Here is a 14,814-nt window from a genome sequence, read left to right as displayed (position 1 = left end):
CTGGAAAAGATAAAATCTTTCCCATTTCAAACAAAAGTATATACATATACCCGGCACAAGTTTGAGTAGGCAATCCTTCAGACACAGACAAAGAAACATAAGATGAAGTTGATGTTGTCTGCTCTGATTTGTCACCTGCACGTTTTTCTAACTTTTTCTGATTTGTTATAGTAATGCTTTTTCAATAGCAATATAAAAGAATAGCACCAATAAATAGTCATAAATCTGTAAAGCAAAGGAGGAATTTCAGATTATAATACATATGTATACGATTAATACCAAGCAGTCAAAAAGTAAGCATGAACAAAAAAATAAAGCCTAACTTCTCTGTCCAAACTGAACAAAACGTAGGAAGAAAACCAACTGTGAAGGGCGTAAAGTCTGACACACATATCCAAAACATTAAAAAATCCTCATACACTTAAAAATGATGTTCCTTTTTTTCCCTTCTTGCTGACCAAAATTGGGAATGTTCTTTTTACTCCAGCAAGTTCTACCATACACTAGGCCTTTTTCTTACTTCTGTGCAAAAAAGAATGCTTTCTTGGAAGCTGTAGAAAACACATAGATCAGGAATAGGCTGACTAGAAAAGAAGGAGGAAGTGTAAAAGAACATTAAACTATTCATTACAACTGCCTGCTACAGTGAAGTACTCTCTTGTACTAAAAGTAATTCTGTCCTGGTCGCACAGTACTTTCAATTAGATCAGTACTGTGTTGTCCCTGACCAAGAGAGATGGTGTGTTAGTGAATATGCATTTCAGTTAACTTCTGTAAAACTAAAGTAGGTACTTTCTACCATTCAGAACAATGAGAGGTACTTATCATCAGTCCTCAGTAGCAGATCAGTAAGAACACTTCTTACCTGTGACCCTTTCTTGCTACCTGGCAGATTAATTATGAGAGTTTTCCCTCTGATTCCACACACAGGTCTGAAAAGAAAGAAACCCAGAGTGAATTTTTTGCATGGAAATTTCTCCACTGTAGAAAGAAGAAGAAAATATTTAACATAAATTTTATTATTTACCAGAATTTGTCAAATCAATTTTTAACATCTAAAAATATTTGCTGATTGTGTTCTTATGAAACAGCTCAGGAGAAGCTGACAAGACTGACAAATTCTAACATTTAAATGATAGTGTAAACACCAGAGAGATTTCCATCTTTATTTATTTATTTATTTATTTATTAGTTCTGTGTATCTCCCTTAATTTTATTGTTTACTTGCACCGAATACATTCTTTGATATAGTCACTATTTACTCAAACTTGGGGTTCCTTTGTAACATAATTATGGTATCAGACACTATTTCACTTGATAGGTAAAAAACACTAAGTCATGCTAATATGCTGGCTGCATTAATTCAAATGCTTTTTTTCCTTTTTTTTTTTCCTTTTTTCTTTTTTTATTTTTTTTTTCTTTTTAAGATACCACATAAGAAAAGCACGGAAGGAAGTAATTCTCAACTGAAAATTGCACTTATGCAATTCAAATCTATTTCTTCCCAAGACTCTGTCCTAACTCCAGAAAAAAAAATTAAAATAAAATAGCTATCAAAAATGAAGATTTTATTTTACTTTGTGTCTTTAGGGATTTTCTTTGGTCTTGATGCAGGGCTGAACTTAAACAATCAAGGGCTGAATGTGGTTTTTCTTATCCTTTCTATCATTTAGTGTTTGCCTGTTCTTCCTTTTAGCTACTTTCTTTTTTTTTTTTTTTTTTCCAAAACACAAAACAATACATAAACGACCCAGATTTTGTCTGGAGGAACAGCAGAGCACATCTTGCTTTTCTCCACTGTTGACCAAACTAGTGGTGAAAAAAACATGGCTAGGATATAAAGCTAAGAAAAAATGAAAGGATAAAACCAAACAACAAAGATACAGAAGCTATGTTGAGAGAAACTGTGTTGTTACACAGTGACACAGTCTCTTTATCTAAAACCATGAGCCATAATTGAAGACAGAATAGAAAAAAAATATATAGAGCATTACCAGAATCTCAGAGCAGCCAATTTCCCTGGATTTCTTCTTCTACAAATAACTCCTAGTGATTATTATCCTTTATTGGTAGCATGGCATTTTCTAGCAGGATAGCAAGGATTCTAGCGACAGCTGTCATAATGCTTACAATTAAAGAGCACAGAGATGATTTTTCTGCCATAAAATGAACCTCTGGTATCATAGTCAAACCAACCTGAAGAGAAGTCTTATTTTCAACTGTCAGCTTGAATATTGCCTGACTCCAAGCCTCTGTTCCCCTGTACACGCTTCTTACACATTATACACCCTAAGTTAAGAAAGAATTCCAGGTCACTGAATGTAACTCTACCGCAAAACAAAGATGAGGAACTCGAGTTAAAAAAATGTGCTCATTTACATTTGTTGCAGTAGTCAAACTACACTTTATGACAGACTCAAAATAAAGGAAACAGGAAATATCCACTGAGGAATTATAGTGATGTCTAATGGCTTAAGACAGAAATGGGGTTGCCAATGGCTTCTCACAACAGCATGCAAAAGTAAGTAAAAATACTTAAGAACTGCATGGCTTGCAAAAAATAGTGTGTGGGCAACAACATAGAAACACACCAAGGGTGTGTACGTTGTGGGTAATGTGAGAGATAAATTAATGATCTTCCTCAAAATGGGGAACAACTGAGAGAGATGCTGTGGATCCCATTATCCTCAGCCTGATGGTGCATTGGACATAAATCATATGAAAATCCTGAGAAGTCTGACAAAAAAAGAGTATGTATAGAAGTAAAGGACCTGTAGAAAAAACAAGATGAGAGAGAAAGACAGAAAAAATGAATGTGGGAAGAAAATACAGATCGAATGCAGAGATAGAAGAGAGGAACACGATCTCTTTGGGAAAAAAAAAAAAATAAATAAAAACAAAAGCAACACATCTCACTGGAAAGAAGTTTTGATGGGCAAGGGGTACTGAGGCTTTTTAAAGACTGCAACTGCACAGATAGTTGACTTGCATAAGAAATCATGTGAAGAGATTAACTCTAGGACAAGAACAGTTGGAAGGTCACAGAGAAAGAGGAAACACTGAAAGACCTATGACCCTCCAAGATACTCCCTGACGGAACTCGGGTCAGAATTCCAGTTATAAATCTCAGAGACTCTTCATTTGTCAGTAAGTATCTGTGAATCAAATCTGCAAAATAACCCAGCACTTTCTACCACCTTCTAAAGCTGGTCCACAGTCAGGAAAAACAGACTATACCTTATAAAAATTACTGCAAGTTCAAGTGAAAAAATTCAGTATGAATTCCCAAACTGCAGGTGATTTACAGAAGTGTCAGCTTAATGTTGCATAGTAAAGTTCTGCCTTCTTTTTTTTTTTTTTTTTTTTTTGCTTTTTTTTTGAGTAAATTACATGCAGGACTATCCATAGGAACTTAATTTCAAAATTAAGTCAATGAGAGCTAAGCTTGAGACAAGAGACATTTAAAGCTAAACACTCTGAAAAATTAAGATTTACATTTCTCAAAGTGTGTGCCCTAAATTAGTGTATGTTTTTGACTACTTGTAATATATAGCTTAGTTCATATTGTAAAAGGGGGATAACAAAACTACCTCAATTTGCAGAATTTTCTAAGAAAATATAACAATTTGCAACTAATTTATGTCTTAGAGTAAAAAATGATATAATAAAAATCCCAGAGGAAGTGAGTCTGCATTCAGAGAAGATCCTGAATAAAGAGTACCCCAAATGATACAGGACTACACAGAGGACAACCACAACAAAAACTGAATGTCCCCCCTTCCATCTTGAACAAGTGCAGAGAAATTCTATAAAAAACTTAATCCCAGGACACGTTAATTCCTGCAGAATAAAGATTGCACAAGAAACCATCATGCTGTATTTTATTTTAATTTTTATGTACTTTATGCTCTGAATATTATACAAATACTAACCCTTTGCATGCTGATTACATATATGCCTGAAGTAAAGGTTTTCACTGGGAAATTTTTAAGACCTAGTATGACTGCATGAAGTCCATTTGTAAAACATTTTCAGTATAAATACACAGAGATGTTATGCCCTGTAATGGTTGTCAATGACTACTGAAAGTGGCTGTAGGTTAAGGAATATTTTCTTGCTCTATCTATAAAAGAATCAGGTTGCTGTCCAGCATTCTGGAAAGCATTTCAGACATCCTGATCACACCATATCCTAAACCAAGGTTGGTTATTCAGTGTCATCTAAATGGATATCTTTCTCTTGATCAGAAACAGAACAGCTAAAATATTTCAAAATATACAACTTACAATGTTAAAATTTCATCAAATAAAAGAATGAAAGCACTTGCTAGTTTGGACAGAATCTGAAGCTGTTACCTTGGTAATGCTGCTCTTTCAGATACACAAATTGATACAGAAGTTTTGAAATACTTTGTTGAACTACTAAAACTCAAATCTAAATGTCCTTTAAAAATCCAACTATCTGAATACAAAATCTCAAACAAATTTGAACTTCCTGCTTTATTTATAATTTTATAACATAATTATTGTTATACCCTCATTATGCAATGAGAAAACAAAAACTGTAACAGCCATTGCCTTTTAGTTACCTTGAAATGACATGTAATCACAGACTGACTTATGAATTGCATTGATATTACTAGATCTATCATAGATAAGCGATGCACATTTCTGAAGATCTTGAAGGAATAAAATTAAAAATTAACTCCAGAAGCAAATACAGGATGACAAGAGGTGTCACTGATAAGCAAGAAACACCAACAGGGAAAGTATCAGTTGAGAACTATTTAACAGGAAATATCAAAATTTAGGAGTTAATGTACTAGATCTGAAAGCATGTGAAAAAATACCTTTTCACTTATTCAGAGAGCTTTTGCTAGTACTGGAATAAAAGCAATAACACAACAATACGTATCTATTTATCAATCTTTTTTTTTTTTTTTTCCATTTTTTTTGCTAAACAAGCATTTTAGCAGTTGGTGAACAACATACAGAAGAGTTCTTCAGTCACCACTGAAATGTCACAGCTCTAGGGTGAAAAGACAGCTGCTTAACAGCATGCATCGATATTACCAATATCCCTGGCAAAGAAAATAGAGACTAATGGAGACTACAAAGGGAACAAAATGAGAGAATGCAATTACTGTTCTTGGAATTTGGTCACTTCTCTGAAGTTAAGACTTACAGTCTTGATAACACTGGCAATCTTCAGTTATTTCGGTATAGTCATTCCCCTACCTTGCATATTTCTAAGGAAATAGCTCACTTCATATTCTGAAGGAAATATTCTTACCTAGAGAGCATGCCCAGAGGAGTTACATTAAGTGATCCCATCAGCATTGCCAGGGCCATCCCTGGGGCTTCTCGCTCTATTACTTCTTTAGTGGCCTGTAATCAAAGATTAAATAGCAAAGTGAGTGAAAAGCAACAAGGACTAGAAAAGTATGAAACAAGCTGAAATTCGAGTAAGAAAATCTTTTTTGTTTGTTTCAGAACCAAAATACGTCCTTGCTAAACTCTCAGCACTGGAATATGTTGAAGAATTTTCCCTTGGTTGTGGAAAATAAGGAAAGGCAAGGAGGTAGGAAGAAGCACTGTTAGCTGCATTTATTGTAAAGACTCCTACAGAAAATTTTAGAAGTCAGGATCCTGTATGTGTAGGAAAAACAAACCAACACCACATAAATAACAACTCCTTCTAACAGAAAGGAAGGAATGTTTGGGAATAAGCAAAAAGAAGACTGCACGTAATGGTTTGCTCTTCCTCCTCAATCTCATTCACATTTTCCAGTTGAGATTTTCGCAGGCACAAGAAGGGTGAATTGGTCTGTGCAGAAGACATTAAAAAAAAATGCCAAGGGAAGCCCATGTAGCAGGCAGGCAGGAAAATAGTAAAATGGTAATGGTAACAGCCAGAGGCTGAGGCCTTCCCTTTTGATCATGTCGGCAAAACAGCGATTCCAAACAGGCTGGTGGCTTCTAGCCAAGCGGTCCCTATGCAGTGGGCATCTAGAAGCCTGGAAGCATAGTCTGAAAATGCTTGTCTTTTTAGTCCTTTACCCAGACAAGGTTATCAGTTGGGAAATGATTTTCCAGGGATTTTCAAAAACTTCTGTCTTTCCTTCCTAACAGAGATTTTCATAAATGCCCAATCAGTTCTAGTCTCCCAATCTCCAACTTTAGTTAGGACCTAACACCTTCAAGGAAGGTTACAATCCTAACCACTCTCCAATTCTCTCACAGTGGTTGCTTTTCAGTGCACCACCTTGGTTCATGTTCTGAATCAAGATTCTACATTATTTGGCACAACTGAAATGTTAGCAATGCTCACAAAACTGTGAAATCTGTTGTAAAACATCCAGCCAAACTACTATCTTTTGATAGCACAGCTATCAAAATCGAAGTAGAAAATCAAATCTTAAATGTAAAGACACGCTGAATAAGCTGAATTTTCTTGGCAGTTTGATACAGTAAAGGAATATAATAGAAAACCAGACAAATAATTTTGTGGGAAAGATTAAATTACAAATCAGATCTTTGTACTTTTATAAACTCCAAGTTTACAAATAGAAAAACAATGTCACAGAGAAGGAAAATGACAGTTAACGCAGTGATATCCCTACTTGAAGGATCCAGGAGTCCAAGACTAGCTATACAGAGAGAACACTTCACAGAAAGCAGTAAACAAAACAGAAACCAAACCAAACCAAACCAGTACAGGTATTCCACCAGCTGTATTCTCAAACATTGCCACTAACACTTAATATGCTTTAGAGGAATATGTCAGCGTCAGAAGACATCAGACACAACTACCTCAAGTAAACCATCAAGTCTTTTATCACTAAGCAAACCTGGTATGTCTTCAGTTGTGGGAAGCAAGAACTTTGGTTTATATAAAACCAAACAATTTTAATTCAGTAGCTAACACCACAGTCTCTTATTTCCAGCATATCATGTTGGTTTTACTATCTGCCACCCTCTACTCAGAACCAGAAAAGGCATATATATACAACCTTGTGTCAGTATTTCTACAAAAGGGAAAAGAGAATAAGCAGACGAGAAATTATATAGACAAAAGTTAAACCTCTGCATTGAGAGAGAATGCCAAAAGACACCTGCTGAGGTATCAAATTATCAATTGCACATTAAAAATTCTGAAGAGAAATGCACTGCAGTGGTGTAGGGACACTTTGCTGACAATGAAAAAGTTGATGAAACATGGAAGTCTCTGTGTGTGCATACACAGTAAGTATATATCAATGCCTTTTATTTTCAGCTAATGCCATGCTTCAAAGCTATTCAAAACTTGTTTTAAATATAAAGTGCATTTTGAGATTTCTTTTTTGCCCTTGAGCACAGTGACACTTTGAAGATATCATTAGTTAAAATTCTAAACAGGCTTCAAAGGTAGTAGAAGATGCAAAAGAATTGCACAAACAATGATCCTGCAGCTCCGGGAGTCCTTCAATGAAATTCTAGTCCATTCTCTAACTTCACAAGAAAAATGACCTTCACAAAATGTCACTGCTAGCAGGCAATGTGAGTATTAAAAATGTATAAACTGAGCAACAGCAAAATCTGAAAGGGCAGAAAGTCCAAGCAGCAGCCCTCAACATAAGTTTCTAAAAATACTTGTTTCAAAATACACATGCTTGTATTCATTCCTGCGGGCAGCCTTCTACAGACAGGGAATGCTTCCTGTAGTCTATGGGCGGATGCAGCCAAAATGGCTGCTGCTAAGTAAACATCTTTTACAGCGACATCTGCCCTTGAAATCAGGCACTGGAGAGCCCACTTTTTGGATGTCCTTAAATAACACGACTTAAAATGTCTGATGTACAGGAGCTGGAATCACCATCACACTGGGAAGCCCACTCTGGCTATACTTACGGGCATGAAGGAAATTAAGGGTGCTGCAGCGATGTGCAGATACTTTGTGCCTCTCCGTAAGAAATAGTGGTTTCACCTAACAGTGCAGCGAAGTGCTGCTGGGCAGGCTTTCTAATGCTTCTTCCAGGACTGATGGAAGGGTGGAAGAGAGATGCCAAAAGGCTGTGTTCTTCTGTGTCCTGCCTGGGAGCTAAATGCCCAGCACCGGCATCCGCACACAGCATTCTTCACACACATCCTTCACGCTTTACCAATACTTGAGCAAGACTGAGTTAAGATTGTCAAACTTTGCTTTATGAGCAATTTTAGATGCCTTCAATGACAATTATGAAAAAAATCATCAACAAAGTGCCTAGCTTATTGAAGCCAACCCCTAATAGCACAGCTCAGTTTTCTTTACTCACTTAGGATTAGAGGATACTGGGGTTTTGGTTGACTGTGCAAGAGGGAGAAATGTACTGAGCATATTACCAGAAAAACTAGTACGCACATTACAGTGACAGACAAAACTGAAGAATTCTAATATAGAAGTAGTCAGATATTTTCAGAGTGCGACAGACTTACCAATAGATATGACTTCATTTCAAGTCATTATATCTGATATTTTTCAGTTTTAAGACATGCCAAAATTTCATGACCATTGGCATCAACCTTATGGCTTTTCCCTGTTTGAGATGAAACTCAGAAACCTGTAGCAGAGAAATGCTGCATGGAGCCACAGAACTGGCAGTTCACAGAGTACAGTGAGGGCAGGTGAATGCGATGAGTGGGCTGGAAATAAGACTGCACAAGTTGGCTTGGACAGACAATAAATGAGGGGAAACCTCAGGAAAAGTAAAAAGGAAGACAGGATATGATACAAGTGCCAGGCTATGTGGGGACCAGGGAGAGAGAAAATGGAAACTGAAGCAATAAAATGTAGCTTCTAATCCAGAGAGAAACAGAGGCTAACAATTAAAAAAATATTTCGAAATACTACTATTCAGGATTTAATAACAATGTCTACGAGACAGTTTCTTTTATATTTCATTGGTACATGAATAAACGCAATTTATTGTAAAACATATTTTTGATAGTATTCAAAGTGCCTTTTTACTGGAGTTAGGGCATTATGTTCCCAATCCAGTGGATATATTTTTAGATGTCTCTGACGTAGCTGTGGTTGCTTAACAGATGGCTCGCTGCCAATTGGTTTCACAGAGTTCTCTGCTGGTTCACTGCCTTTCTTTTCTTTCATATAAATTACATTACGTGGAAGCCCTCCCAGGCAGCTTCTGGAGGATATACCTACTGCAGACCAACCTAATTAAAAGACTTAGGACTCTTCTTCTTGAAAAACTCAGAAACTCCTTATCTTTCTCTTTTAGGTATTAAACATGGCCAAGTTTGACCTCTTAATAGTAATGATCTGAGTAAGTAATGATCTGAGACATTTTATACACCCTTCAGCAGTTTGGAGGAAGTAATATAGTTCTATCTTTTGAACTAAAATGCAAATACGAGACTGAGGAAGTCATAATACATTTGATCAAATTAATATGACCGAGATTGCCTCTGTTAGGAAATATTATTTCTGTTGGAAAAGTTCAAATCTATGACTTTGTATAGAAAATTGTAAAGCAATTTATGCAAATTAATGAACAGATTTGCAGACAAGTTATATTTAACAGACTATAGAATCAGCACAGATAACATATTATTGTGTATTTGAGCTTTACACCGAATGCAGAAGTCTTGAAAATTCGTAAACAAGGAAATATCTGTATACCCTCTCCAGCAGAACTTGCAAAACACAAAGTCAAACCTCAGAAGACTGGATGAAGAACTACAGAGAACTGACCAGTCAAATATACAACAGAAATTTCAGTCATGTCTGTGAACGAGGTGTAGAAGAGGTGTATATATTAACAACAAAAATTGCCTCGCTCAGCTTGCAGATAAGATACCATCTTCAAGGTTATCACTGTACCTCTGCTGGAGATAACGTGTGTGCCTGTAATTTTGATTCACAAGTCAGCTATTTCAGTTTATTCTCTACTTCCCTACTCTTATTTTGCTGGTGAGAAAATAGAGCTTACATGAAGCTAGACCGATTACAGCTTGTAGCCTGAAAACCAGTCTTAGTACAATAACGAATAAAGGTTACAGCAGTTGGTTTCTCTCAATATATAGGAAAGTTACTGAATAAACATCATTTCTTAGTCACTCATTCTTACCATCATGCTATCTTTCCTTGATTCTTTCTTATTGTATGCACCTAGTATCTTGTATGATAATATTCTATGTTTTTTCTATGGATGGAAGGCTTGACAGGAACCATTCTCACTAACACCATGCAAAATGGACTCCACAGGACCTCACTGGGCAGGCCGTACCAGCGCCTGACCACTCTTTGAGAGAAAAAGTTTTTCCTGATATCTAATCTAAATCTCCCCAGGTGCAATTTGTGGCCATTCTCTCAAGTCCTATCATTAGTTACCAGAGAGAAGAAGCTGACCCCCTCCTCATCACAACCTCCCTTCAGGAAATTGTAGAGTGCAATGAGGTCCTTCTTCCCAGCACTTGCAGGGGAAGCAGGCGATCAGGCCCAGTCAGCATGGCTTTATGAAAGGCAGGTCATGCCTGACGAACCTGATCTCCTTCTATGACAGAGTGACGCGCTGGGTGGATGAGGGAAAGGCTGTGGATGTGGTCTACCTTGACTTCAGCAAGGCTTTTGACACCGTCTCCCACAGCATTCTCCTCAAGAAACTGGCTGCTCTTGGCTTGGACTGGCACACGCTTCGTTGGGTTAGAAACTGGCTGGATAGCCGGGCCCAAAGAGTCGTGGTGAATGGAGCCAAGTCCAGTTGGAGGCCAGTCACTAGTGGCGTCCCCCAGGGCTCGGTGCTGGGGCCGGTCCTCTTTAATATCTTCATCGGTGATCTGGACGAGGGCATCGAGTGCACCCTCAGTAAGTTCGCAGATGACACCAAGTTAGGTGCGTGTGTCGATCTGCTTGAGGGTAGGAAAGCTCTGCAGGAGGATCTGGATAGGCTGCACCGATGGGCTGAGGTCAACTGCATGAAGTTCAACAAGGCCAAGTGCCGGGTCCTGCACCTGGGGCGCAATAACCCCAAGCAGAGCTACAGGCTGGGAGAGGAATGGTTGGAGAGCTGCCAGGCAGAGAAGGACCTGGGAGTGATGGTGGATAGTCGGCTGAATATGAGCCAGCAGTGTGCTCAGGTGGCCAAGAAGGCCAACAGCATCCTGGCTTGTATCAGGAACAGCGTGACCAGCAGGGCTAGGGAGGTGATCGTCCCCCTGTACTCGGCTCTGGTGAGGCCGCACCTCGAGTACTGTGTTCAGTTTTGGGCCCCTCGCTACAAGAAGGACATCGAGGTGCTTGAGCGGGTGCAGAGAAGGGCGACGAAGCTGGTGAGGGGCCTGGAGAACAAGTCCTACGAGGAGCGGCTGAGGGAGCTGGGCTTGTTCAGCCTGGAGAAGAGGAGGCTCAGGGGTGACCTTATCGCTCTCTATGGGTACCTCAAGGGAGGCTGTAGCGAGGTGGGGGTTGGCCTGTTCTCCCACGTGCCTGGTGACAGGACGAGGTGGAATGGGCTTAAGTTGAGCCAGGGGAGTTTTAGGTTAGATGTTAGGAAGAACTTCTTCACTGAAAGGGTTGTGAGGCACTGGAACAGGCTGCCCAGGGAAGTGGTGGAGTCACCATCCCTGGAAGTCTTTAAAAGACATTTAGATGTAGAGCTTAGGGATATGGTTTAGTGGAGGGCTGTTAGCGTTAGGTTGGAGGTTGGACTCGATGACCTTGAGGTCTCTTCCAACCTAGAAAATTCTGTGATTCTGTGAGGTCTCCCCTGAGCCTTCTCTTCTCAGGACTAAACGCCCCCAGTTCCCTCAGCCGCTCCTCACAGGACTTGTGCTCCAGACCCCTCACCAGTTTTGTTACCCCTCTCTGGACACGCTCCAGGGCCTTGATGTCTTTCTTGTAGTGAGGGCCCAAAACCGAACACAGCACTCGAGATGCGGCCTCACCAAAGCTAAGTACAGGGGGATGATCACCTCCCTGCTCCTGCTGGTTACACTATTCCTGATACAGGCCAGGATGCCGTTGGCCTTCTCGGCCACCTGAGCACACTGCTAGCTCATGTTCAGCCGAGCATCGACCAACACTCCCACAGGTCTCTTTCCTCTTCACAGTCCTCTAGCCACTCTGCCCCAAGCCTATAGCATTGCATGGAGTTATTGTGGCCAAAGTGCAGGACCCAGCACTTGGCCTTGTTAAACCTCATCCCATTCACCTCAGCCCAGCAGTCCATCCTATCCAGATCCCTCTGATATCAGAGCAAAAAAGGTGGTAAACCCAGGGCTGATAGTTCAAGTACCCTCAGCCCTGCTACTGATGTGTGAAGGTCCATATGGAGTTCTAAGAGCTTCTGCTAGAAGACTATCCCCTTATCCTCATATAGCCGTACTATACAAATGAAAGTAGGCCTATAATGTCCTTATACAAACTGGCAGAGTTTGTCATTACTAACACTGAAAATACCAGAATTTATGGTGCAAGAAGGGAAGAATATGCTAACATGACCAAAGAGAAGCTGGAATTCAGAAACACACATGAGATGCACAAGATCTTGTGCGTGTGTTTCAGTGTAAGTGAAGTACACATAGTGATTGGTCAGGTCCAGGAGTACACTGAAGTGCTATCACTTGTAATTATATTGTTCAGTGACCATGGATGAGTTGCCCACTGAGATACACCAAGCAACAGCTGTCCTTTCATACATACACAACTATGATTATTGGCTTCTTGATGTCAAATTAGCTGTCACAGTTCCATGTCAGTCAACAATGGCTTGCATCCAGAAGGCAGCGAAGAGTTGCTTCTGCACAAGGCGGATCCCAGACGTAGGTGTTTGCTGACATTCCAGAGCTTTTGACGAAATGCACACCCACAGCAATAAACCTGGCTACATGCTTTAAAAGTAGCAGCCTGACAACCATCATTTCCTCAACAATAAAACATCCATGAGTGCTACTTATGTGGGTCTGTAAAAACCTGTCAACTGCTATATGGTCCCAGAGTAGTGGAGAGTTTCTGATGAAATTCTTAAGTAAGCACCTATCACTAAGTTTGGGCTCACTGGATGGTGCTAGGTAGGCATGAGCCCCATGCTGCCCCATGTGTGTGTGTTGTTCCTCCTCATTAGGTAACCACCTAGGCTGCTGTCACATCCACTGCACAGTAAGAAGCTCAGTGTGAGTCTGGTGATTCACCACTTTGATATTTGTGTTAAGTGTTTTTGATGTTAAATGTAGGTACAGGTATCATATCCATAACGACACATCCTGAGAGCTCTCACAGGATTTTATAAATTTACTGCACATAAAACAGGCCATGTCTAAACTTACTAGGGTGGATTATTCTATCAACTTCTCCCTTTATCGATGTCCAGCTTGATATATATTTCTCCCATAAGTGACATGATTACATATTCCTTTTCCTCTCCCATCTCAAATCTATATAAAGCCAAAGGTGGATGAAACCCTGATTTAGTGTAGCCAACTAAAAATTAAATATACCATCTGGTGTATCTGCACATATCAGTAGCATTTCCACTGACAACAGTTCAGCAGCACAGGAATGCTGATTTGAAGTTTGCTTGCTTTCTCACCATATTCACAGTGACTCTGCTGCCAGCAAAGCCCCGGACTTCACAGAATGACCCTACAGAAATTATCTTTGTGAGGAACAAAAGTGTCACAGCAATACCTGCTGTTAGATTAGATCAAATACAGACTCTTTGTCTTCTGTTTCTCTCTGTATCCATGATTCCCTGTGCCTAGAACTTGCCTTCAAATTCCCTCACTCTCTTCATTGAGACCCATCATACCATTTATTGGTACCTAATGCCTACGGCAAGAGACTCAGAAGCCTGGAGCTAATTCCACATCCGTGTTTATAAGCCAATATCAGCAAATGATTTTATCAGTACAACTCCACTGTGCATATAAACATGAAAAGCAACTGGCTGATAGAGGTACCTCTGACAATACTTCAATGACTTATACATGACTGAGCCATTAATATATTTGTTGGAGTCCACTGATAGTTATTTCTATAAACAAAGAATTACCTAGGTGTGCATTAAATAATAAAGATCAAACTCAGTAGTATTTATTGTAACTTTCCTTAGAGACCTTGTTTTCATCAGCTGAAATAAAACTACTCAACAGATTTACTTCATAACACTCAGCTTCACTTTTACTTACAGCTTGCAAAACATCTGGGGGAAGATGCTTCACGTTTTTATATACAATAAAGAAAAGGAAAAGTTAAATCAATACAGTAGAAAAACCAACATTGTAGTATTTTCAACTTGTATCTGTACCTCAGTAGGTTTGTATCTGGTTGTACTTGATTTACATGAACTTTATAGATCAATGACTCACCTGCCCCATTTATGTAATACAAATGTCAAAGAAATCGTTGCAACTGAGCAATCAAAAAATAAGCAATTTCTTTACATAACGTCTAATATATATTTAGTGTTATTAACAATATTTTTTTAATCCTGAATGCTGAACAAAATTCTCTGACAGTAAATATATATAACATATATATGCCATCCAAATGGATCTTGATTTTATGACTCACCCTCATACACTGTGCTGAAACCAACAGAATGTTCATTGCTAGAAACAGTTAACCCTGCAAAGAAAGCACAAAATGCTTTTCTGCACTACGAGGAAGGCATTTAGGCTCAATGAAGACTTATGCAGCCCATCAGATGCAGCATGTTACAATTGTATAATGTATGTGTGTGAAGCCAGTGCCAAAAAGTAAAATACTTACAAGAAGGAGAGGATATAAATGTTAGCTTGTGAAAATGACAGTTGGAAACAAGTTCATGCACTTGGTTCC

The 14,814-nt window shown here is 39.0% G+C and overlaps 1 protein-coding gene across 19 annotated transcripts in view; it reads right to left on the bottom strand.

Moving 5' to 3' along the window:
• The window catches only part of GPHN (gephyrin), a 279,302-nt gene that overhangs the window by 108,953 nt on the left and 155,535 nt on the right, over window positions 1–14,814 (bottom strand). For all 19 annotated transcript variants that reach the window (XM_084521331.1, XM_084521346.1, XM_084521348.1 and 16 more), the window contains 2 exons: window positions 5,293–5,387; window positions 866–932 (listed from right to left, as the gene is read on the bottom strand). In XM_084521331.1, the coding sequence (XP_084377457.1) occupies window positions 866–932; window positions 5,293–5,387 (162 nt within the window). The remainder of the gene's footprint in view (window positions 1–865; window positions 933–5,292; window positions 5,388–14,814) is intronic.

The sequence above is a fragment of the Aythya ferina genome (assembly GCF_964211825.1).
Source record: "Aythya ferina genome assembly, chromosome: 5".
NCBI classification, from domain to species: domain Eukaryota; kingdom Metazoa; phylum Chordata; class Aves; order Anseriformes; family Anatidae; genus Aythya; species Aythya ferina.
This window is presented reverse-complemented; position numbering and strand designations above follow the sequence as displayed.